Source organism: Enhydra lutris, unplaced genomic scaffold, assembly GCF_002288905.1.
Source record: "Enhydra lutris kenyoni isolate GAN:26980312 unplaced genomic scaffold, ASM228890v2 scaffoldscaffold21, whole genome shotgun sequence".
Taxonomy (NCBI): domain Eukaryota; kingdom Metazoa; phylum Chordata; class Mammalia; order Carnivora; family Mustelidae; genus Enhydra; species Enhydra lutris.
Genome location: NW_019154105.1, coordinates 13,482,167 through 13,506,273, shown reverse-complemented (window position 1 = coordinate 13,506,273; position 24,107 = coordinate 13,482,167). Strand labels below are relative to the sequence as shown.

At 36.0% G+C, this 24,107-nt stretch overlaps 1 protein-coding gene across 1 annotated transcript in view; it reads right to left on the bottom strand.

Moving 5' to 3' along the window:
* LOC111149005 (centromere protein C) overlaps positions 1-24,107 on the bottom strand; it is a 101,594-nt gene that overhangs the window by 6,328 nt on the left and 71,159 nt on the right. Inside the window, exons 13-17 of the mRNA XM_022505880.1 lie at positions 16,532-16,591; positions 6,419-6,523; positions 5,546-5,674; positions 3,546-3,641; positions 1,446-1,600 (exon numbers count right to left, since the gene is read on the bottom strand). Coding sequence (XP_022361588.1) covers positions 1,446-1,600; positions 3,546-3,641; positions 5,546-5,674; positions 6,419-6,523; positions 16,532-16,591 — 545 coding nt within the window. The remainder of the gene's footprint in view (positions 1-1,445; positions 1,601-3,545; positions 3,642-5,545; positions 5,675-6,418; positions 6,524-16,531; positions 16,592-24,107) is intronic.

Sequence of the window (24,107 nt, the reverse complement as noted above, 5' to 3'; positions counted from 1 at the left end):
CAGTTTCCCTACCCTTTATTTTCTGAGGAAAATATACTGAAATAAGAGTCATAAATCAAAGGGTACAGATTTTTTTAAATAATTTCTACTAGCTCAGTAAATATAAAATATTCTTGTTTTTAATGTTTTTTAATGCACATTCCTTTGAATAGTAGCCAGATTAAATACTTTCAAACATTTACTATTTAAATTTACTATTTAAATTTTCTTTTGTCTAATAAAGGCATCACAGTTTAATGGGTAACTGGTATTATTTCAATGATGATATTTCATAATGCTTGTCTTATTAATTGTTCCTTATTATGCAGAAATCATCATTACTTTAGTTAGTTAAATGTGTTTTTTACTCTTTTAGTAGCACCTGGAGATCTTTATCATTTTAAGATTGGATTAAAGTATTTTCTAATTCTAGTTATACTTAGGTATTAATGAGTTACTCTTTCATATGTGCCTTTTTTTCTTGCCTCAATTTGCCCTTCTTTGATAATATAAACCCAAGGGTACTCGTGTTCCTTCTCTTTTTCTTTCTTGAGTAAAATTAATTGTTTTGAATGCAATACTCCAGTAACCCATGATACCACAGGTTCTTGAAATGTTACATACTGAAAAATGTGCCTTAGACTCAGTATTTTTAAATGGCAGTAAAACAGTAAATATATATATTTTTTAAAGATTTGATTGATTTATTTGTCAAAAAGAGAGAGCAAAAGCAGAGGAACAGCAGGGAGAGGGAGAAGCAGGCTCCCTGCCGAGTAAGGAGCTGGATGTGGGACTCAATCCCAGGACCCTAGGATCATGACCTGAGCCAAAGACATGCTCAACCAACTGAGCCACCCAGGCATCCCTAAAACAGTAATTATTATTAAAATTTGGTGATATTCAAATTCTGCAATTTTCAAATTCAAAATGTACAAATATAACATATATATACTTCACATCAGTGGTGCAAGGGTGTGTCTCCAATGAGAGAACAAAGACGGACTCACCTTGAATCTCATTATAATTTCAGCCAATAATGCTGCCACATATAGTAATACATTATTTAGTACTTATTGAAGTAACTAGTTCCTACTCCTTAGTCTATTGCTAATTACATGATTCTGAGACTTTTAAAACCTCATTATTGCTAAACTACAAGATCAGTGAAATGAAATTTAGACTTAATTTTCACCAGCTCTAATGATTTGTTTGCAAACCTATATTCTACTGTTCCTCAAAGAACATTCCTTAAACTTTTAAATTTCAAGGTTACATGGCTATGCACAGAACAGGTACTTATTAAATAACCATTGCCTGATTGACTCTAAACAGATTTAACAGAAAAATTCTCTATGCACCACAATAATATCATTTCTGAGAAAACAGCATTTTTAATGCCTCATCAAGTCCAAAAACTCAGAGTTATGCCAATAGAGAAACATAAACATATGGAGAAATACACTCACCAATATATCTGAGCCAACATGCTGCTTTCCCTTTTCTTGATGTGGTCCCAATATCAATTTTCCGGTAGAAAAAATAGGTGTATCCAGTGTTTTATACACTTTCAACTCACCATGCTCAACACAAAATTGATATGTATCTCGTGGCCTTAAAAGATCTATGGGAAAAACACTAATATAAATATAAAGCAACAATAATAATAATGCTCAATGATATAACATATATACACACATATACAATAGCATTATTCCTAGATATAAACCTGGCTTACAAAGACAGAAGTGATTAAGGTCATTTACTTGAGCTAGAATGGGAGAGGTCAAATTTTGTCTGTCTCACAAGTTGTGTGACCAGGCAAGTTACTTCTCTATGCCTCTGTTTTCTTTTCTCTAAAATGGGACAATAAGGGGCGCCTGGGTGGCTCAGTGGGTTGGGCCGCTGCCTTCGGCTCAGGTCATGATCTCAGGGTCCTGGGATCGAGCCCCGCATCGGGCTCTCTGCTCAGCGGGGAGCCTGCTTCCTCCTCTCTCTCTGCCTGCCTCTCTGCCTGCTTGTGATCTCTCTCTGTCAAATAAATAAATAAAATCTTTAAAAAAAATAAAAAATAAAAAATAAAATAAAATAAAATGGGACAATAATAGTTCATCTATGTTAGAGTTGTGAATATCAAATGAATAAATGTGTATAAAGTATTTAAAATACTGTCTGGCACAATTAATAAGCATTAGGTAAGACTTAGCTATTAACAAAAAAATGGCAAAAATATTATTATTTTTATTATAGCTCAGAGAACAAAATTAGCTAAGAAACAAGATTTCCACATCTTTATAAAGTTTAACATGGCCCACAATTAACAAATGTATCATCGTAATAGATTATTTTGTGCTTGCTTGACTGATTATTAAACAGCAAGATTTTTATCACATAAAGCCAGAGTACTTACTGTTGCTCACAAATCACTATCTTAATTCTGAATTCCCCTTTTACTTATAAACCTTTCCAAATATATAGTTAATATATTCTTCTGCAATCAACTTCTGTTTCCTTGGGTATTTAGGAATGTTAGTAATCTCACAGATTATAGAATATAGAAAATTATAGACTCAAGAAACAGACAAAAAGTTAGGAACTCCTGACAACACTGACAACTTTTCTAACCTTTGCTACAATATAGCAATGTTTTTGGTTAAGAACGTTACACTAAACAAAATTTTCTGTACTTCTACCTCTGTTGCTAAATAAATAATCCGATTATAAAAATACTTAATACTACTTAAGATGTCAAATGGAACCTATTTCACAGCCAAAATTTTAATTGGGAATACGATTACTGCCTCTCTGGTTTGACGTATTTGTCCTCTGACTTAGGAGAGGAGAAATTAGTCCTGAGTACTCACTGGTATAGTCAAAACAGCTAGAACATTTAAATATTTCCTATATGTAAATTCTGCCTGTTGGTAGATAGCTAAGTGTTCCCTATTTGCCCTTACCACACTATAGCTCATCTTTTGGAACCAGTCATGGTCTCAGAGACAATGTACTTTTAATGCCTATTAGATACAATGGTAGACCTCTAGAACCCCTCTGCTGGCCTTAAGGTTAACCATGGCATTTATGGCATGCTGATCAATGTCCTTGCTCGTCATCACTCTAAAGGTCTGATCTCCCAGGTACTATTATTGGCATCCCAAGGTGCAGAAGACTGTCTAAATCCTGTCCACAATCCCTGTCTGGACTCACAGTAAGGGTGTATTCTAGGATCTACCAGCTAAATTGCAACAACTACCCATAAAAAACCCCTGTTCCCATGTGTCATCTTGATTAAAGAAGGCCTGGGCCCTACTGGGGGAGGCAATACTCCTGATGATGGCACCTGCACCCTAGAGGATAAATGCATTGTGCTATGAGTCCCTAGACATTGTTTGCTATCAGAGCTCCTCCAGAGTAGTCCTCAAAGGCTGCTTACTGGAATTAGATACTCTATGGATTTTGGCTCTAAAAGAGCTAGGAAGTTAAAGAGAAAGTAGATAGGGTAGTCATCAAGCCAGCAATCTGTCCTTACTAATTATTAAATTAAGCATTTTCATTATCCCTAATCTTACCCATGGGAATAATCTCTCTTGTTTCTGGGTCCTTTACCCTTGTTGGCTTCAATGGATCTCCCAGAGGTATACTCAGATTTACCATGAATTTATTCTCTGCAAAAGAAATACCACTGTAATAAAGCTACTTAAAATTCTTCCCAATTAAAAAGAAGTCTGGTATTAAATATGGCTATGAATAAGTTGAAAAAAAAAAAAGACTGCAACAATCTCTTCCTATTTATAAATGAACACTCTGACAAACAAAAATTCAAAAACCACAATGATTTAATACAAAAGCAAACATACTAAACTATTTTCTGCAAACCTGTCATGACAACTCTTGATACTCTTGCATCATCAAGAAAGTTCAGAATTTTCTCTCAGAGAGCAAAAAGTATAAAATACATTTCAGAAAAAAATTCATTAAAAATGTCAATTTTAATCATAATTTGACATGGGAAAAGTTAACTTCAATGACAGGGTAATTTACTCATGAGGAAGTGCTTTTTTATATTATGCTATTAATGATTTTTTTAAAAGAGTAAAAATCTGTTTATTTTCAGAATTTGGGGAAAAAGTGGACATTAAAAAGTGAATTCAAGGGGGCACCTAGGTGGCTCAGTGGCTTAAAGCCTCTGCCTTCGGCTCAGGTCACGATCCCAAAGTCCTGGGATCGAGCCCTGAGTCGGGCTCTCTGCTCAGCAGGGAGCTGGCTTCCACCTCTCTCTCTGCCTGCTTGTGATCTCTGCCTTTCAAATAAATGAATAAAATCTTTTAAAAAATTAAAAAATAAATAAATTTTTTTAAAAAGTGAATTCAAAACAATAGAAAAGAAAACAAAATACTCCAAAACCGACAGGATGCAGCAAAAGCAGATGTTAAGAGTGAAATTTATGGGGGCGCCTGGGTGGCTCAGTTGGTTTAAGTGACTGCCTTCGGCTCAGGTTGTGATCCTAGAGTCCTGGGATCGAGTCCCACATCGGGCTCCCTGCTCCTTGGAGAGTCTGCTTCTCCCTCTGACTTTCTCCCCTCTCATGCTCTCTCTCAAATAAATAAATAAAATCTTAAAAAAAAAAAAAAAAAAGGAAAAAAAAAAAGAGAAAATTTTTTTTAAAAAAATTTTATAAAAAAAAAAAAAAAAAGAAACAACATTACACAAGAAAGAGCAAGAAAAAGACTTGAAATTTAGAAGTAACAAAGAAAGTAACAAAGAAGAAAGTAACAAAGAAAAATCAGAAATAAATAAAATAGAGACCAGAAGAAACACTAACTTAACATTGAAAGTAATGAGCAGTTTTACCATTTGATTTCTTATTTGGCCCAATGCTTGTCTGTGCAGTAGTGTATTGCTTAATATTTACATACTAAATATTTAATAGTTTACACTATAGATTTTCCAGCTTTGTTTTATTGTTGATCTTCAGTTTTGTACCACTGTGGTTGGAAAATATACTTGGTATGATTTCAGTCTTCTTAAATTTGCAGTATTTGTTATGTCTCTTTTTATGTGGTTTAACCAGGGGATTCTTCTGTGTGTATTTGAAGAAATGTGTATTCTATTTTTCTCGGATGAAAGGTTTTATATATATTTTTGGAACCATGTATTCTGAAGTATGTTTCGAGTTAAAAATGTTCTTGTTGAAATAAAAAGTAACTCTCACTGAGGGTACTTATTTAAAATAAAGCATATCAGAAGGGAGGTGTGTGGAAGGATGGGTGAAGTAGGTGAAGGGGATTAAGAGTATACTTATCATGAGTACTGAGTAATGATGTTTAGAATTGTTGAACTGCTATATTGTACACCTGAAACTAACAGAACACTGTATGTTAACTACACCGGAATTAAAATTAAAAAAAAAAAAACTTAATAAAAAAATAAAGAAAAAAAGATGAATTCACCCTAAAGTATTACATCTAACATTTTTACAAATAAATTATAGAATTTGTAAAGAGCTACTTCTCAGAGCAGTATTATTTAAAATAAAATCTAAAGGTTACTTTCAGGAATAAGCTCATACTTCTTTCCTCATTATCAAGACAGATCCTTTTCCTAGCAACCATTTTATTGACTTTTCCAATGTTTCCTTTTGACTTCCTTTTAGATGATACTGTGTCTGGGGACAGTATTCCACCAATCACAAATCCTCCTGAAAGTTAATGACAAAAAAGGTAAAGATCATACCTGAGAAAGTAAAAATATTGAACCAAAATTTAAATTACTATAGCATATTTTCTTTCAGACTACCAAAGAATATATTACTATCATATTTTACAGTTAGTAACTCAAACAACACAAATACCAACCAATTTCACTTATGTTTCTACCACCCTAAATCCAGATGCACTAATGAAACATGATAGAATGATCTCTGTTGCTTGAAATCAAGTCAGTTTGAAAACAACACAAAAGCCAGCAATGAAATATTTATAATAATTTACATGTGAGTTTAGTTCTTTGACTTAGATACATCCATCACAGAAAGGAAAATAACTTTCTGGCCCACTGTCTATATTTCTATAGAAAAATATGATGAGCAAATTGGATGAGAATAGTAAAAGGAAATACTTAATCTTTGCCACTTACTATTTTCTCATGTTCTGATCTAATGACTTATTTCTTGCAATTAAAAACCTTGTTAATAGTATGAAATAAAAATATTCTCAAGCCACAAACTCACCTCAAACTGCTACCAAAGAGAGAAAAAGATAAGCATTTCCATAGTAATCAGATAGATCTGTACTTGAATCTATTCTGGCCTCATTTTTGGAGGATGATGATAAAATGAGGTAATTTATGTACATACGTAAAATAGTGCTTTGCACATAATATACATAAACTGTTGCATCCTAATTATTATTTGTCAGATACTGAAGTGTAAACTTGAATTTACCTGATGGCCTTCCATGATAATCTATTCGCTCTCCCCGCCAATATTCCAAAGGTTTCAATCGTGTTCTCTTGGTCCTGCGAACATTTGGTGTGTTGGAAGGCAATACTGTAAAAAGATATCACACAAAAAGGTACACACATAAATGTTTAATTGGATGGTCTTTGTAGTGGAAAGATTGGTATTACCCTCTAGAACACTAATGTTTCTAGACAAAACAGTAGAAAAAAAATTTTACAATATATTTGTGCTAATAGTTAAAGAAATTTCAATGAAAAAACAAGTTGCTAGATCGACAAAGATTAAAAAACTTGATGACACCCAGGGTGAATGATGTTAAAGAAACTCAAACATACTTTAAGTAGAAATGTAAACTGATTGAAAGCAACTTAGCCATAACTTGATTTAGAATTTAACTTATATAAAATGAATCTGCAAAAATATTCACAAAAAGAGGCAAAGCTAGAGGTGGTCTAAGACAGTAACATAGGGAAGACCCTGAGCTCACAACTTCCATGGACATACTGAACCTGCACCTAAATATAGACCAATTTCTTCTGAAGAACTGAAAACTGACTGAAGAACTTCTGCTCAACAAAGGACAGAAGGACCACGGAGAGAAAGGGGGGAGAGACAAGACACAGTAGTATCTGAAACTCCACTCCATCTGATGACCTGCAGAAGGATGTCACTGAGAGATGCACACCTGCCCTGAGGCACAAAACAAACAAACAAACAAAATACCACTGGTTTAAAGGGTAACTAGACAGTAATTGAAGAAAATCCACTTTCTAACCTTAGAGCACCTGTCAAAAAGAGGCACAGCTACTGGAACTCTCTCCAGGTCAACAGGTGCTAGCAAGCACCATTGTTTACATTCCTTCACCTTGATAATGCAGATGGGATCAAAATTCAGGTGCTCTAGCTGGCCTGGTAGGGCTACCATAGCCAGACCCAGGACCCAAGCTCCAACCATCCCCATAGGGTAGCACCCCATCTGCCTTGCCTCATCACACCAGGGTGACAACAGCCCAAGCACACTCCAGGTCTAGCTAGCCACTCAAAACCACCAAAATACAGAGTCTACATAGGGAATATTCTTACACAAGTCCACTTCTTCAAGACCAAGAATGGCAACTGTCCAATTTATTCATAGATACAAATAGAACATTAGACAAAATAAGGAGACATGTTCATGCTCATGTTCCAAATGAAAGAGTAAGATAAAAACTCAACAACAACAAAAAAAACCCTAAACAAAACACAAGTAAACAATCCACCTGAGAGTTCAAAGTAATGATCATAAAAATGCTCACCAAACTTGAGAGGAGAATGGATGAACTTAGTGAGAACTTCAATAAAGAGATAAAAAAATATAAAAAAGAACCAGAGCTAAACAATACAAAACTGAAAGGAAAAACAGACTATAGGAACTGACAGCAAAGTAGAGGATATAGAAGAATGGATCGGTGAGATGGGTAGTAAAAAAGCACCTACGTTGAAAAGCAAAAAGAAAAAAAAATTTTTTTAATGAGGATAGGTTAAGGGAACCCTGGGACAACATCAAGTGTAATAACAGTAGTACTAACAGGGGTTGAAGAAGAAGAAGAAGAAGAAAACAGAGACAGAAGGGTAGAAAACTTAACTGAAGAAATAATAACTGAAAACTTCCCTTAATTTGGGAAAGGAAACAGATATCCAAGTTCAGGAAGAACAGAGAGCAAGGAGGTCCCAATGAAGTCCACACCAACATACATAATAATTAAAATATCAAAAGTTAAGATAAAGCAGAAATCTTTTTAAAAAGCAGCAAGAGAAAAGCAGATAGTTATGTACAAGGGAAAACCCATAAAGATATCAACTGATTTGAGGCTCCTGGGTGGCTCAGTGGGTTAAGCCTCTGCCTGCGGCTCAGGTCATAATCTCAGGGTTCTGGGATCGAGCCCAGCACTGGGCTCTCTGCTCAGAAGGGAGCCTGCTTCCCCCTCTCTCTCTCTGCCTGCCTCTCTGCCTACTTGTGATCTCTGTCAAATAAATAAATAAAATCTTTACCAAAAAAAAAAAAAGGGGGGGGTATCAACTGATTTTTCAGCAGAAACTTTGCATGCCAGAAAAGAGAAACAGGATATATTCAAGGTCCTGAAAAGAAAAACAAAACAATAAAATCAAGAATGCTCTCCCAGGGAAGGTTATCATTCAAAACTGAAGGAGAGTTATGAATTTCCCAAACAAGTGAAATTAGTTCATCACCACTAAACTAGCCTTACAAGAAATATTAAAAGAATTCCTTTAAGCAGAAAAGAAAAGGCTATAACTAGAAGAAAATTAGGAAAGGAAAATTTTCACTGGTAAAAGCAAACATATGAGGGGCGCCTGGGTGGCTCAGTGGTTTAAGCCGCTGCCTTCGGCTCAGGTCATGATCTCAGGGTCCTGGGATCGAGTCCCACATCGGGCTCTCTGCTCAGGAGGGAGCCTGCTTCCCTCCCTCTCTCTGCCTGCCTCTCTGTCTACTTGTGATCTCTCTCTGTCAAATAAATAAATAAAAAAAAATCTTTAAAAAAAAAAAAAAAGCAAACATATGAAAAACATAGTACACCAATCATTTATAAAGCTAGTATGAAGGTTAAAAGATACAAATAGTAAAATCAATTATATCTAGAAAAATCATCTCTGGGATTCACAACATGGATAGGGGAACAAAAACATAGTGCTTTTAAAATGTGTTGGAACCTACCCAACCATCAACTTTAAATAGATTCCTATATACACAGAATGTTATATATGAACCTCATGTTAATACCATAAGTAAAAACCCTGTAATGGAAACACAAAACAAAACAAAAAAGAGAGAGAAAAGATTAAAAGCATAACATTAAAGAAAGTCATCAAATCACAAGAGCAAAAAAAAAAAAAAGAGAGAGACAGAGAAAACTACAAAAGCAACTAGAAAACAATGAAAAAAATCACAGTAAGTACATACCTATTGATAACTGCTTTAAATGTAAATGGACTGAATGCTCTAATCAAAAAATACAGGGTGAGTGAATGGATAAAAAATTAGACCCATCAACATGTTGTCTACAATAAACTCATTTCATATCTAACAATACATACAAACTGAAGTTAGGACCAAAAAAGAGTCCATGCTAATGGAAGTGAAAAAAAAAGCTAGGGTAGCAATAACTACATCAAATGAAAAAAACCTTTAAAAATAAAGACTACAAGGGCGCCTGGGTGGCTCAGTGGTTAAAGCCTCTGCCTTCGGCTCAGGTCATGATCTCAGGGTCCTGGGATCGAGTCCCGCATCGGGCTCTCTGCTCAGCAGGGAGCCTGCCTCCTGTCTCTCTCTGCCTGCCTCTCTGCCTACTTGTGATCTGTCAAATAAAAAATAAATAAATAAATAATGACTACAAGACGGGGCGCCTGGGTGGCTCAGTAGGTTAAAGCCTCTGCCTTCGGCTCAGGTCATGATCCCAGGGTCCTGGGATCAAGCCCCGCATGGGGCTCTCTGCTCAGCAGGGAGCCTGCTTCCTCCTCTCTCTCTGCCTGCCTCTCTGCCTACTTGTGATCTGTCAAATAAATAAATAAAATCTTAAAAATAAATAAATAAATAAAGACTACAAGAGACAAAGAAGGGAATTTCATAACCATGCAGAATCAATCCAACAAGAGGATTTAACAGTTGTAAGTATATATGAACCCAACACAGGAACACTTAAATATATAAAGTAAATACTAACAGACACAAAGGGAGAAACTGACAGCAGTACAACAGCAGTAGACTTCAGGAGTGCCTGGGTGGCTCACTGAGTTAAGCATCTGTCTTTGGCTCAGATCATGATCACAGAGTCCTTGGATCAAGCCCCACGTCAGGCTCCCTACTCAATGCGGAGTCTGCTTCTCCCTTTCCCTCTGCCCCTTCCCCTACCTGTGTGTGCACTCTCTAATAAAGAAATCTTTAAAAAAAAAAGAAAGAAAGAAAGAATTGTCTTCACAGATGACATGATACTCTATGTGGAAAATGCAAAAGATTCCACCACAAAATTGCCAGAATTAATATAGGAATTCAGGAAAAGTAGTATGATATAAAATCAATGCACAGAAATCAGTTGCCTTTCTATACACTTAACAATGAGACGGAAGAAGGAGAAATTAAAAGAGTTGATCCTATTTACAATTGCACCAAAAACCATTAGACACCTAGGAATAAATCTAACCAAACAAGCAAAGGATCTGTACTCAGAAAACTATAGAACACTCATGAAAGAAATTGAGGAAGACATAAAGTAATGGAAAAACATTCCATACTCATGGATCAGAACAACAAATATTGTGAAAATGTATATGCTATCTAGAGCAATGAACAACAAATATTGTGAAAATGTCTATGCTACCTAGAGCAATCTACACATTCAATGCAATCCCTATCGATATACCATCAACTTTTATCACCGAACTGGAACAAATCATTCTCAAATTTGTATGGAATCACAAAAGACCCCAAATAGCCAATGGAATCTTGAAAAAGAAAACCAAAGCTAGCAGCATCACAATTCCAGACTTCAAGCTCTATTACAAACTTCTAATCATCAAGACAGTATGGTACGGACACAAAAAAGACATATAGATCAATAGAAAAGAAGAAAGAACTTGGAAACGGGCCCTCAACTCAACAATCAACTAATCTTCAACAAAGCAGTAAAGAATATCTGATGGAAAAAAAGACAGTCTCTTCAACAAATGGTGTTGGGAAAATTGGACAGCTATAGGCAGAAGTCTAAAACTGGACTATTCTCTTATACCATACACAAAAACAAGCTTTTCAAAATGGATGAAAGACCAACATGTGAGATAGGAATCCAATAAAATCCTAGAGGATAACTTAGGCAGCAACCTCTTTGACCTCAGCTACATCAACTTCTTGCTAGACACATCTCCGAAGGCAAGGGAACCAAAGGTAAAAACGAACTACTGGGCCTTCATCAAAATAAAAAGCTTTTGCACAGCAAAGGAACAACTGACAAAACCAAAAGACAACCAACAGACTGGGAGAAGATATTTGCAAATGACATATCAGATAAAGGGCTAATATCCAAAATCTATAAAGAACTTACCAAACTCAACACCTAAAGAACAAATAATCCAGTCAAGAAATGGGCAGAAGGCATGAACAGACACTTCTCCAAAGAAGGTATCCATATAGCCAACAGACACATGAAAAAATGCTCAACATCACTCAGCATCAGGGAAATACAAATCAAAACTACAATCAAATACTACCTCACACCAGTGAGAATGGCTAAAATTAGTAAGTCAGGAAATGACATGTTGACAAGGATGTGGGGAAAGGGGAACTCTCTTACACTGCTGGGAATGCAAGATGATGCATCCTCTCTGGAAAACAGGATGGAGGCTCCTCAAAAAGTTAAAACTAGGAGCTACCTTACAATCCAGCAATTATACTACTAGGTATTTACCCAAAGGACACAAACATAGTGATCCGAAGGGCACAGGCACACCAATGTTTATAGTAGCAATGTCCATAATAACCAAACTATGGAAAGAGCCTAGATGTTCATCAACAGAGGAATGGATAAAGAAAATGTGGTAGGTATATACAATGGAGTATTACTCAGCCAGCAAAAACCCCGAAATCTTGCCTCTTGCAACAACGTAGATGGAACTAAAGGATATTACGCTAAGCAAAATAAGTTAATCAGAAAAAGACAATTATATGATTTTACTCATGTATGGAATTTAAGAAACAAAACAGAATTCATAGGAGAAAGGAGGGGAAAATAAAACAAGACAAAATCAAAGAGACAGATAAACCATAAGAGACTCTTAATCATAGGAAACAAACTGAGGGTTGTTGGGGTAGGGGGGGATAGGGAAACAGGTGATGGGCATTAAGGACAGTAATGGAATGAGCTCTGGGTATTACATAAGACTGAGGAATCACTGACCTCTACCTTTGAAACCAGTAATACATTATATGTTAACTGAATTTAAATTAAAAAAATTTTTAAAAAGACTAATGAATCACTGAACTCTACCTCTGAAACTAATAAAACACTATATGTTAATTAATTCAATTTAAATACAATTAAATTTTAAAAATAAAGAAAAACTTGAATTTTTTTTAAAAAGCAGCAGGAAAAAAAAGCAGTATTAATAAACTGAAACTCTCATAATCATTACAACTTTGGTTGTAAAATACTTTGGTCGTTAAAATTTACCATAACCATCTAGCTAATTTGCTGTTGGAAGTATTTCTCCTGAATTCTCAATAGCTAGTTTTTGGGGTCAAACTTACATACTAACTTTATTATGAACTAATTTTGAAACAACCCAGAAGTTACAGCCACTCAACCTCTCTTATGTCAACTGTAGTTTCCTCCATCTGCCTAATAAAATAAATAACAGATAAATAACAGAACCTACCTTATGGAGTTTTGTGAGATGTAACTTAATAAAATGGTGTAAAATGCCTGACATGTAGCAATTCATTGAACATTAGCTATTAGTGTTTTTTTTTTTTATTTTTTTTACTTACTTACTTATTTAAGTAGTCTCTACACCCAACATGGGGCTCAAACTCATGACCCCAAGAGCAAGACTCACATGTTCTTCTGACTGAGCCAGCCAGGCATCCTGCTATTACTGTTTTTTTAAAAAATGGGTAAAGCTGTATTTATAAGAACATTCATGGTAGTACTATTTATATTTAGAAAACAAAAAGCAAACTGAACACCATCTAAATGCTCCACAATAGAAAATTTATAAATCAGGGTAGTTATGTATGCATGTGTTTGTGTGTATACACATAAATCCACTAATTTTATCTGAACAATGCAAAGTTCTATACACTAAGCTGACTTTGTTGGATATATAATCAAATTCCTATGCTTTTACCTACTTTGCTTGCTAGAAGTTTCCAATTCTGAAAGTAGTTTATTAGAATCTCCCAGCCTAACTATATTGTTTAAGTAAAAATTGGGTTTTTTTTTAACTTTTTTCTTTATATATTTTATTTGATAAGTTGTTTGGTGCATAAGCATTTATGATTTTTCTACCTTCTTCATTAATTTTTTATCATTACACGTCCTTCTTTATTCTGTTGTACTATTTAACCAAATCTGAGAGTCCCTACCTTATTAGAGGAATTCAATCCATTATTTAGTGTAACAAGTACCATGTTTCTTTTTATTCCTTCCATCTTACTTTATATTTAACTAGTTATTTTGCATTAATGCTTCTTTCTCATTTTTATCAATTTGAGCAAATGACCATATCTTTTTTCTCCCCTCCCTTAGTCATTTTAAAGTTTTACTGTGCTTTTTTCCCTCTAATATTGGTCACCTTCCCATTCTTGGCACTCAAAAATCAAATTCTCATTTCTCCATGATTATGTTAAAAACTATAACCCTTACCAACATATGCTATCTTCTCCTTTTCTCATTCAGTAAAATAAAACATTTAGACTACTTTTACTACTGCTCTTCTGCCCCTATTCTCTTCCTTACCACATTAAGTTTTAATTAAAGATAGTAAGGATTTCAAAGTATTATTATAAAAGTCATTATTTAACACTAATAAATCCCCATTCACATTAACATTAGGTATCAGCAATGAATGATTCACATCCTTGTGTAATAATTCCCTCCCCTAAGATGTATATGGGAACTGTGACTTTCTTCTCATCTGCAGAATATGGCAATAGTGACAGGGAATCACTCTGATTACGTTATGATTATATATGTGACAACATATGATATCATACATATAAGACACCATCGAGCAAAAGCAGAAATTCTGCCTTGCTGACTCTGAAGAACCAAGGTGCCATACTACGAAGGGGCCTATGGAAAGGGTCATGTGGCAAGAACTGCAGGTAACCTTTAGAAGCTGAAAGTAATGGCCCATGGCTGACAGCCTGCAAAAAAAAAACAGGTACCTCAGCCCCAGTTTCAAGGAACTGAAATCTAACAACCACATGAGCTTGGAATAGGACCTCAAACCTCAGATGAGATCACAACCCAGGCTGACACTTTTGACTGCAGCCTGACTCCTAAACAGAGGACCCAGCTAATCTGCGTCTGGGCTTCTGACCAAAAGAAAATATGGATAATAAATAAATGTGTGGTGTCTAAGCCACTAAACTGTGGCAATTTAGTACATAGCAACAGAAAACAAATACACATTATTTAAATTTAAGCACATATATTACAAGAATTATTCCTCACCACTGTTTCCTTTCTTTGGAGTCAGTTTTGATTTATATACTTAGTTAAAATACACGAGTATTTTATCAAAGGATTTAGAGTCAACTCAATCTTTGCATTATCTGCAAGTAAATTCACTTACCAGAAAGGAAAATATCTTGGCTAGGTGTAAGATTACTAGATTGTAATATATTTCTTAAAATAGGCTATAGATGTTATTTTATTCTTCCAATGTTATACAGATCAACAGTACTCATCATTTTTTCTCCCTTGTATATATATTTTCTGTCTAGAAGCTTCCTATAGTCTTGAAATTTAGAAATTTTATTCATTGATGTCTAGAAGTGTATGTATTTCAGTAATTTTGACTGGCATTTGGCAAACTCGTTCAAATTGCAGATTTAAGCCATCTTTAATTCAGGTAAGTTTTCTTTAACATACTTTTTTAACTCTTTTCCTTCCTCCACCTGTTTCTCTTTTCTGGAAATCCTATTGTTTGCAAGTTTTCTCAGCTGTCTCCATATTATTTCCACCTTTTTTCCTCATGCTTTCCATCTTTTCATATTTTGTCTCTGATAAATTTCTTCCATGTCAACACCAGTTACTAATTCAGCTCTCAGCAATAGTGACTACCCTTTAGTTTCACTTCATCTACTGACTTTTTTTAAGATTTTATTTATTTAACAGACAGAGATCACAAGTAGGCAGATAGGCAGGCAGAGAGAGGGGGAAGCAGGCTCCCCGCTGAGTAGAGAGCCCGATGGGAGGCTCGATCCCAGGACCCTGGGACCATGACCTGAGCCGAAAGCAGAGGCTTTAACCCACTGAGCCACCCAGGCGCCCCCATCTTCTGACTTTTTAAATTTTAAAAAAATTGAGTTTTTCAGTCCCAGAAAGTTTTCTATGCTATAATGGAATCTCTGAAAATTCTCATATTTCTTTTATTGTTGAAACTGTTATGCATCTACTAACAAAAATTCTAGCTCACCAGCAGTTGTCTACTTTCTTAGGCACGATACTTGATTTTCCTCTCTCTAGTTGCTAAAGCCCTTGCTCAGAAACATTTTTATCTCTGTTTACATACTCCTGACTAGTTATTCCAATTTTCAAGAAAGTATTAAACACTAAGAAGTAGAACAGTCTTCACATGGGCCCACAAAATATTGACAAAATGTGAGTTTTTGGTTGAAGCAATTTGAGGAAGCTTCAATTCTAGTGGTTTCCTTAGGTACAAGTGGTCTCATGAATCCTGACTGGCAAATATATCATTGGGAACTGAAGAATTTTTTTTTTTTTAAGATTTTATTTATTTATTTGACAGGAGATAGATCACAAGTAGGCAGAGAGGCAGTCAGAGAGAGAGGAGGAAGCAAGCCCCCCGCTGAGCAGAGAGCCCGACGCAGGCCTCGATCCCAGGACTCCGGGATCATGACCCGAGCCGAAGGCAGAGGCCTCAACCCACTGAGCCACCCAGGAGCCCGGAACTGAAGAATTTTAATCCTCCATGGCCTCTCCATGGGTTCCCCAGCTCCCACCTTTGCTTACCTATGCCAGCTACTGCTTTGTTTGCAAATGAGCTGGATAAAAATGGGAGTTGTCAAATGTCATCTACCTAGCAGTTATTATTTACAGAATTCTCCACCCTAACTTCTTAGCCTGGGCAAAATCATGTTCCTTAATATGGGGCAAAGAGTGAGAGGGACACAAGATTTAATAAAGATCATCATTGGCCTATAATGACTTATTGTGAAAATCATAAAAACTAAACAAATAGTTTCAATTTATCTGCCAGTTAATCCAAATACTTCCTCTCTGTGTGAGAAGAATTAAGACCCATTTAGTAACAGAGGTTTTATAATATGAAGATATTAAAAGACAGAAATAATCTTACCTAACTTGTGATGTATTTTATCCTCTGGTATCACTGTAGATATTTTTACTCTTGAGTCACCTGCAAAATGCAAATGATAATCTCATGAGCAAAGGCTGCTAATTCCATGTTGAATTAAACTGTGTTAGTTGTCAATTGCAATATAAGTATTTTAATTAAATTTAACTTGACAATCATGGTATTACTTCCTTTACTTTTTACTGCTGAGGAATAAAGACTAATGAAAAACAGTGTAACATTTCTTTAGATTTTGCTACAATGTATATGTCTAAGGAGCCTAACAATTAAACATAACAAAAAAGAAGTTTTCTAGACTTGAGGTAAAATAAGCAACTTAGTACATTAAAATGTAGGGTGTAATAAAAAACGATCAAATGGGGCGCCTGGGTGGCTCAGTGGGTTAAGCCGCTGCCTTCGGCTCAGGTCATGATCTCAGGGTCCTGGGATCGAGTCCCGCGTCGGGCTCTCTGCTCAGCGGGGAGCCTGCTTCCCTCTCTCTCTCTGCCTGCCTCTCTGTCTACTCGTGATCTCTCTCTGTCAAATAAATAAAATAAAAAAATATTTAAAAAAAAAAAAAAAAAAAAAAAACGATCAAATGCTAATAAGGTAATATATGTTCTTTCACGCTCTAAAATAGTACAAGTATACTAAGTTTAGCAGTGTGCCAATTAGGCCAGAATTTTCAACTTTAGTATTGAAATACATAGCTGCCATTAATTCTTTCTCTTCCTACGCACAAATGTCATTCCTTATCAAGAAGCAAAGTCTAATTCCCTTTTCTCTGAATTCCCTAATTCCCTGAATCTTTGCTGATCTTAATGACCTGCTTGGCCAACAGAACACAGCAGAAATGACATTCTGGGACCTTAAAGGGTAAGTCCTAAGAAGATATTCAAGTTCCACCTGGGTCTCTTAGAACTTTACTTTGGAGAAAGACGCCTTATGTAAAGTCTGACCACCCCAAAACTGCCATGCTGCGAGGAAACCCAAGCTAAGCACATGGAAAGAACATGCGGAGGAAAAAGATACATGTGGCCAGCCCTCAACTGTTCCAGCCACACCAGTTAAGAGCTAAGTTATCTTTTTTATTGTTGTTGTTAAAGACTTTTTTTTTTTTTTTTGAAGATTTTATTTATTTATTTGACAGACGGAGATCACAAGCAGGCAGAGAGAGAGGAGGAAGCAGGCTCCCCACTGAGCAGAGAGCCCGATGCAGGGCTCGATCCCAGGACCCGGAGATCATGACCTGAGCCGAAGGCAGAGGCCTCAACCCACTGAGCCACTCAGGAGCCCCTAAGTGCTAAATATCTAAGTGAAAAAAGTCACCCTGGACTTCCAACCCAGTTGAGCTTTCAAAGGACTCAGGCCCAGCAGCTTGCATTTTAAGTATGAATGCATGAGAAAGCCCAAGTAAGAACTGCCCAACTAAGCCAAGTCAACCCAAGAACACTGCGAGATAAAAATCAATTGTTGTACTAAGCCACTAAGTTGTGTGTGTTTGTTATGGAGCAACATGTAACCAGGACACTTAATATCTATGAATGACCTAAAACTTTTGATACAATTTTATATGTAATATACATTTCCTGAAAAATAAGTCTAAGCTTTCATTATATTCTCAAATGAGTCCACAATGCAAAAAGACTGTTTAAAATGACTGAACTGGGGCACCTGGGTGGCAGCAATCATTTAAGCATCTGACTCTTGATTTCAGCTCAGGTCATGATCTCTGGGTTATGAAATCGAGCACCAAGTTGGGTACCATGCTGAGCATGGAACCAGCTTTAGATGTTCCCTCTCCCTCTCCCTTTGCTCTTCCCCATCCCACTCACACATGCATGCACACTCACTCTAAAAAAAAAAAAAAAAAAAAAAAAATGTTAAAATTAAATGACTGAATTAGTTACCTTATAAACTTGCAGGCTAAGAAGAAACTTTAGTGATCATAAAAGCTAATTTCCCTGTCCAGAACTGGCAAATCTATAGAGATCTATAGAAAATAAAAGTAGATTAGTGGATGCCACAGGCTTAAAAGGTATGGAGAGGTGAGGGAATGAAAGGTGCCTGCTAAAGATAGAATACGGAGAATACGGGGTTTCTTCTGGGGATGATAAAAATGTTCTAAAATTTACTGTGGTGATGGTGACATACCATTGAATTATATCCCATAAATGGGTAAATTTTATGGTATGTTGACTATCTCAATATACATCTTAATAAAGCTGTTACCAAAAAAAAAATCTAATTTTCAGCAATCCCCACTGGAAAAAGTAGAAGCTAGTCACTGAAAATTCTTAAACAGCAGTGAGCTGAGGGAAGCAGGTGATGGGACCAAAGAAGGAATGAAGCAAATAAGTAAATATACTGAGGAGAGTCCACTGACAGAGCCTAGAAGTAATGATATCCCAGTAACAGTGAGCACACCAAGTACCCAGATCTGAGTTTCTAAATGCCATTCTCCACTAAAAAGAACCAGGTTCCCAAGGAGAAATAAGTGATTCCAGAGCTGAGACAAGGGAAGTAGGTCAGAACATCTTAAGCCAAAAAAAAAAAAAAAAGAGTATTTGAAAAATGACAGAAACGTAATCAAAGGACAAAAGGACCAGTTTGAAAGGATGCCTACCAAATGAAATCTGACACAATTTGAGTATCAGAATAAATGAAAGAGATTACAACCATCAAATAAAATAGGAATCCAATAGCAGCCCATAATTATATAGATAAACAAATCAAGAGAAGCAGTAAGAAAAACTATTTCTTACAGAATGCCACTAATTAAAAGACAGGAATTAGGAAAATAGAACAGCACAATTTGGTATCATCATTAGTGGCTGATGATTTGAGTGGGGGTCTTCAGTAGATGATAAGATTGGTGTGAAGGTCTGAAAAGAAACATGTTAGATAATAGCATCAGAATATCACACTGCAAAATACTTACCAATTATAAAAGAGAACAACCATATCTTTAGAGTAGAGATAATAACTTGAAAAGGTGATCAAGATTAACATCACCAACAGGAGATGGGCAAACACTGTGTCTCCTAATGTGATGCACAAAGAACATAGCATCATTTCTGTACTACTTCTGTCACCTGTGCATGGCTGGCATCTGATCATGAGGAAACATCAAAAAGACTCAGGTAGAACGTCATTCTAAAGAATAAAAAGTTGTACTCTCTCAAAAAATGTAAAGCTCAGGAAAGTTAGAAAATGCCTGTTGAACTGTTCCTTGCTGAAGGAAACTTAATGGACATGAGAGCTAAATGCAATCTATGATCCTGAATTGGATCCTGAACCAGAACACTAATGGAACTGCTGGTGAAATCTGCAGGAATCAATGAAAGAACACTAGTGTAATATTAATGTTGATTTCCTGACGTGGATGGTTAAAATGTGATTATGTTCTTGTCTTACATCGTATCTGCATACATTTACACACAATACTATGTCTGCAACCTGGGTGGCTCAGTTGGTTGGACGACTGCCTTCAGCTCAGGTCATGATCCCGGAGTCCCAGGATCCAGTCCCGCATCGGGCTCCCAGCTCCATGGGGAGTCTGCTTCTCCCTTTGACCTTCTCCTTGCTCATGCTCTCTCTCACTGTCTCTCTCTCAAATAAATTAATAAAATCTTTAAAACAAACAAACAAAAAAAAAACTTCTTTTCAAATAGTACAGAAAAGGCTAATAATAATGCCAAAGCAATCTTGAGAAAGAACAAAACTGGAGGTATCACAATACCAGAACCAAGATATACTACAAAGCTGTAGTATATCAAAACAGTATGATACTAGCACAAAAAGAGACACATAGATCAATAGAATAAAAGAGAGAACCCAGCTATAAATTCATGCTTATATAATCTCTATGACAAAGGAGGCAAGAATATACAACAGAGAAAAGACAGCATATTCAACCAATGATGTTGGAAAAAATGGAGAGCTACATGCAAAAGAAAAATGTAACAGGACCACACTTTCTTACACTTTACACACAAAAAAACCTCAAAATGGATTACCTAACTGAAAGTAAGACCTCAAACCGTAAAACTCCTAGGAGAAAACAGAGGCAGTAATCTCACTGACATTGGCTATAGCAACATTTTTCTAGATAGGTCTCCTCAGGCAAGGGAAACAAAAGCAAAAATAAACTATTAGGACTACATCAAAATAAAATTTTTGCATAGCAAAGGAAACCAACAACAAAATGAAAAGGCAACCTACTGAATGGGAGAAGATTATTTTCAAATTATATATATATATATATATATATATATATATATATATATATATATTTTTTTTTTTTTTAAGATTTTACTTATTTATTTGACAGAGAGAGAGAACTCAAGTAGGCAGAGAGGCAGGCAGAGAGAGGGGGGAAGCAGGTTCCCTGCTGAGCAGAGATTCCCAATGCAGGGCTCAATCCCAGGACCCTGAGATCATGACCTGAACCGAAGGCAGAGGCTTAACCCACTGAGTCACCCAGGCACCCACAAATGATATATTCAATAATGGATTAATATTCAAAATACGTAAAAAAATCAACGCAACACCAAAAAATCAAATAATCTGATTTTAAAATGAGCAGAGGACCCAAAAAGACATTTTTTCCAGAGATGACATCCAGATGGCTGAAGCTCAACATCACTCATCATCAGGGAAATGCAAATCAAAACCACAATGATCTACCACCTTGTATCTGGCAGAATGGCTAGAATCAAAAAGGTAAGAAACATGCTGGCAAGGATGTGAAGAAAAATGAAACTTCATGGATGTTGGTAGAAATGTAAACTGGTGCAGCCACTGTGGAAAACAGCATGGAAGTTACTCAAAAAATTAAAAATAGAATTATCGTATGATCCAGTAATTCCACTACTCGATGTTTACCCAAAGAAAACAAAAACACTAATTTAAAAAGGTATGTTGCACCCGTATGTTTACCGCAGCATAATTTGTAATAGTCAAGATATAGAAACAACCCAAGTGTCCATCCATAGATGAAGGGATAAAGATGATGTGGTATGTATACAAACCACACACACACAGTGGAATAGTACTCAGGCATAAAAGCTGACATCTTGCCATTTGCAACTACATGGATAGAGAATATAATGCTAAGTGAAACAAGTCAGTCACAGAAAGACAAATACCATATGATCTCACTCTTATGTGGATTTTTTTTTTAAAGACTGTATTTATTAATTTAAGAGAAAGAGGGAGACCACGAGAGAGAGAAAGAGCACGAGCAGGGGGGAGAGGCAGAGGGAGATGGAGAAGCAGACTCCCCACTGAGCAGGGAGCCCACGGGGGACTCGATCCCAGGACCGTGGGATCATGACCTGAGCTAAAGGCAGACACTTAACTGACTGAGCCACCCAGACACCCCATTCACATGTGGAATTTAAGAAACAAAACAAATGAACTAAGAAAACAATAAGCAAACAAAAAAACAGACTCTTAAATACAGAGCACATACTGGCAGTTGCCAGAGGAAAGGTGGGTGAGGGATGAGTGACATAGATAAAGGAATTTAAGACTGTACTTATAATGAGCACTAAATAAAGTATAAAAATGCTAAATCATCATACTTTATACCTAAAACTAATGTAACACTGTATGTTAATCATACTTCAATAAAAAAACCACATTTTTTAAGGGGCACGTAGGTGGCTCAGTCAGTTGAGTTGTCTGTCTTTTGATCTCAGCTCAGGTCTTGACCTTGGGGTGTTGAGTTCAGGCCCCAAGTTGGGCTCCATGTTGGGTGTGGAGCCTACATAAAAAAAAAAATTTTTTTTTAAAGGCTAATGACAAGAAATGTGTATGAACATATATGTAGCGGAGGCAGGGAGGGAGATGGAACAAATGTTGTAAAATACTGACAACTGTGGAATCTGGGTGAAGCAGATATGGGAATTCAGAACGTTTAAAATTAATAATTCCTAAAAGTTAATATTTTAATAAATTTAGTAATTTCCAAAAAATTATTTTTAAAAAACAGCAATGAAGAGATAACTCCTGCATTTCAAACATTAAAGAATCCTAGTAAGCATGGAGATAGAAGAAAACAGGTTCCCTACAAAGAAAACAAGAAATAGGTCTGCCTTTAAATTTCTACTCCTAAGCATTAGCTATTGCGAGACAAAAGGTCAAAAGCCAGCTAGTTTAAAGGAAAAAGGATTATGACTCAAAGATTATTTTTACTATTCAACTAGTTGTACAAAAAAAAATCCTGAGTTCTTGCTGTTATATGTGAGAATGTCTACCAACTTACAAGGAAGTAACAAGGTTATCTGTTCTGACAGTAAGTATAAATGTGTTAAACATTTATTAAAGGAAAAAATACTGACAGAAAGTTAAAAATAAAAATTCAATCATGTACTTTTTCTAAACCACTTTGTTTTAGGTCTGTAAGAAAGGTTAAGTAAAAAGATAAATAAAAATGTAAAAAAGAACAATGAGCCAAAAGAAGCTAAGGGTCATAATATTAATATTAGACAAAACAGACTACAAGGTAAAAGCACTGTAACAAGATCAAGAAGATAAATTTGGGGGCACCTGGGTGGCTCAGCGGGTTAAGCCTCTGCCTTCAGCTTGGGTTATGATCTCGGGTTGTGATCCTGGGGTCCTGGGATCAAGCCCCATATCCAGCTCTCTGCTCAGCAGGGAGCTTGCTTCCCTCTCTCTCTGCCTGCCTCCTTCCTACTTGTGATCCCTCTCTTTCTCTATCAAATAAATTAATAAAATCTTAAAAAAAAAAAAAAGAAGATAAATTTGACCAAAGCAGGTACATTCCATATAAAGGCTTATATGCTTAGTAACAGCACTGAAGTGTACAGAGCAAACACTGCAGAAAATTTAAGGAGAAAAAAGCAGACTATTGTAGTGGAAACACTTTACTTCAACTCTGGCAGTCTTCAGCAGGTTTCACAAATCACAAGCAAGGGCAAGCAAGGATATAAAGGACCAAATTAATATCTAATGTAGTATGTTCAATTCCAATATCCTTTTCTTTTCCCCCAAAGCTGCTCCTTCTCTAACAGTTTTCAAATCAAGTAATGACAACCTAATTCTTTCAGGTGCTCAAGCCTAAAGCCTTAAAGTTATCCCTGATATCTCTTTCTTACATCCACATCCCATCCATCAGGAAATGTTGTTGATTTTATCTTCAAAACTATTCAAAATCCTACTACTGTTGTCCACCTTCCACTGCTACCACTCTAGTCTAAGCAAACTCTCAGGGGGATTATTAATGTCTCACCAACCAGTCTCCCTGCCTCCAACTTTAATACCAGCCCCCTCAAACTCACCAGCCCTTCCCTAACACAGCAGCCAGTCATTCTGTTTATAGGTTCATCATGTCTCTCCTCTGCTCAAAATCCTCCAATGTCTTATCAACTCTCTCAGGAAAAGCTTTTGCAAAAATCCTTAAAATAGCCTTTAACATCCTATGTGATCTTTCATTCTTGTTATCTCTGTGACATCATCTCCTAATATCCCTCTCTTCCTTTGCTCTACCCAGTCTCCTGAGTGTTTCCTGCCATCAGACTCATTATCATATCAGAACTGTCCTTGTTCTTCC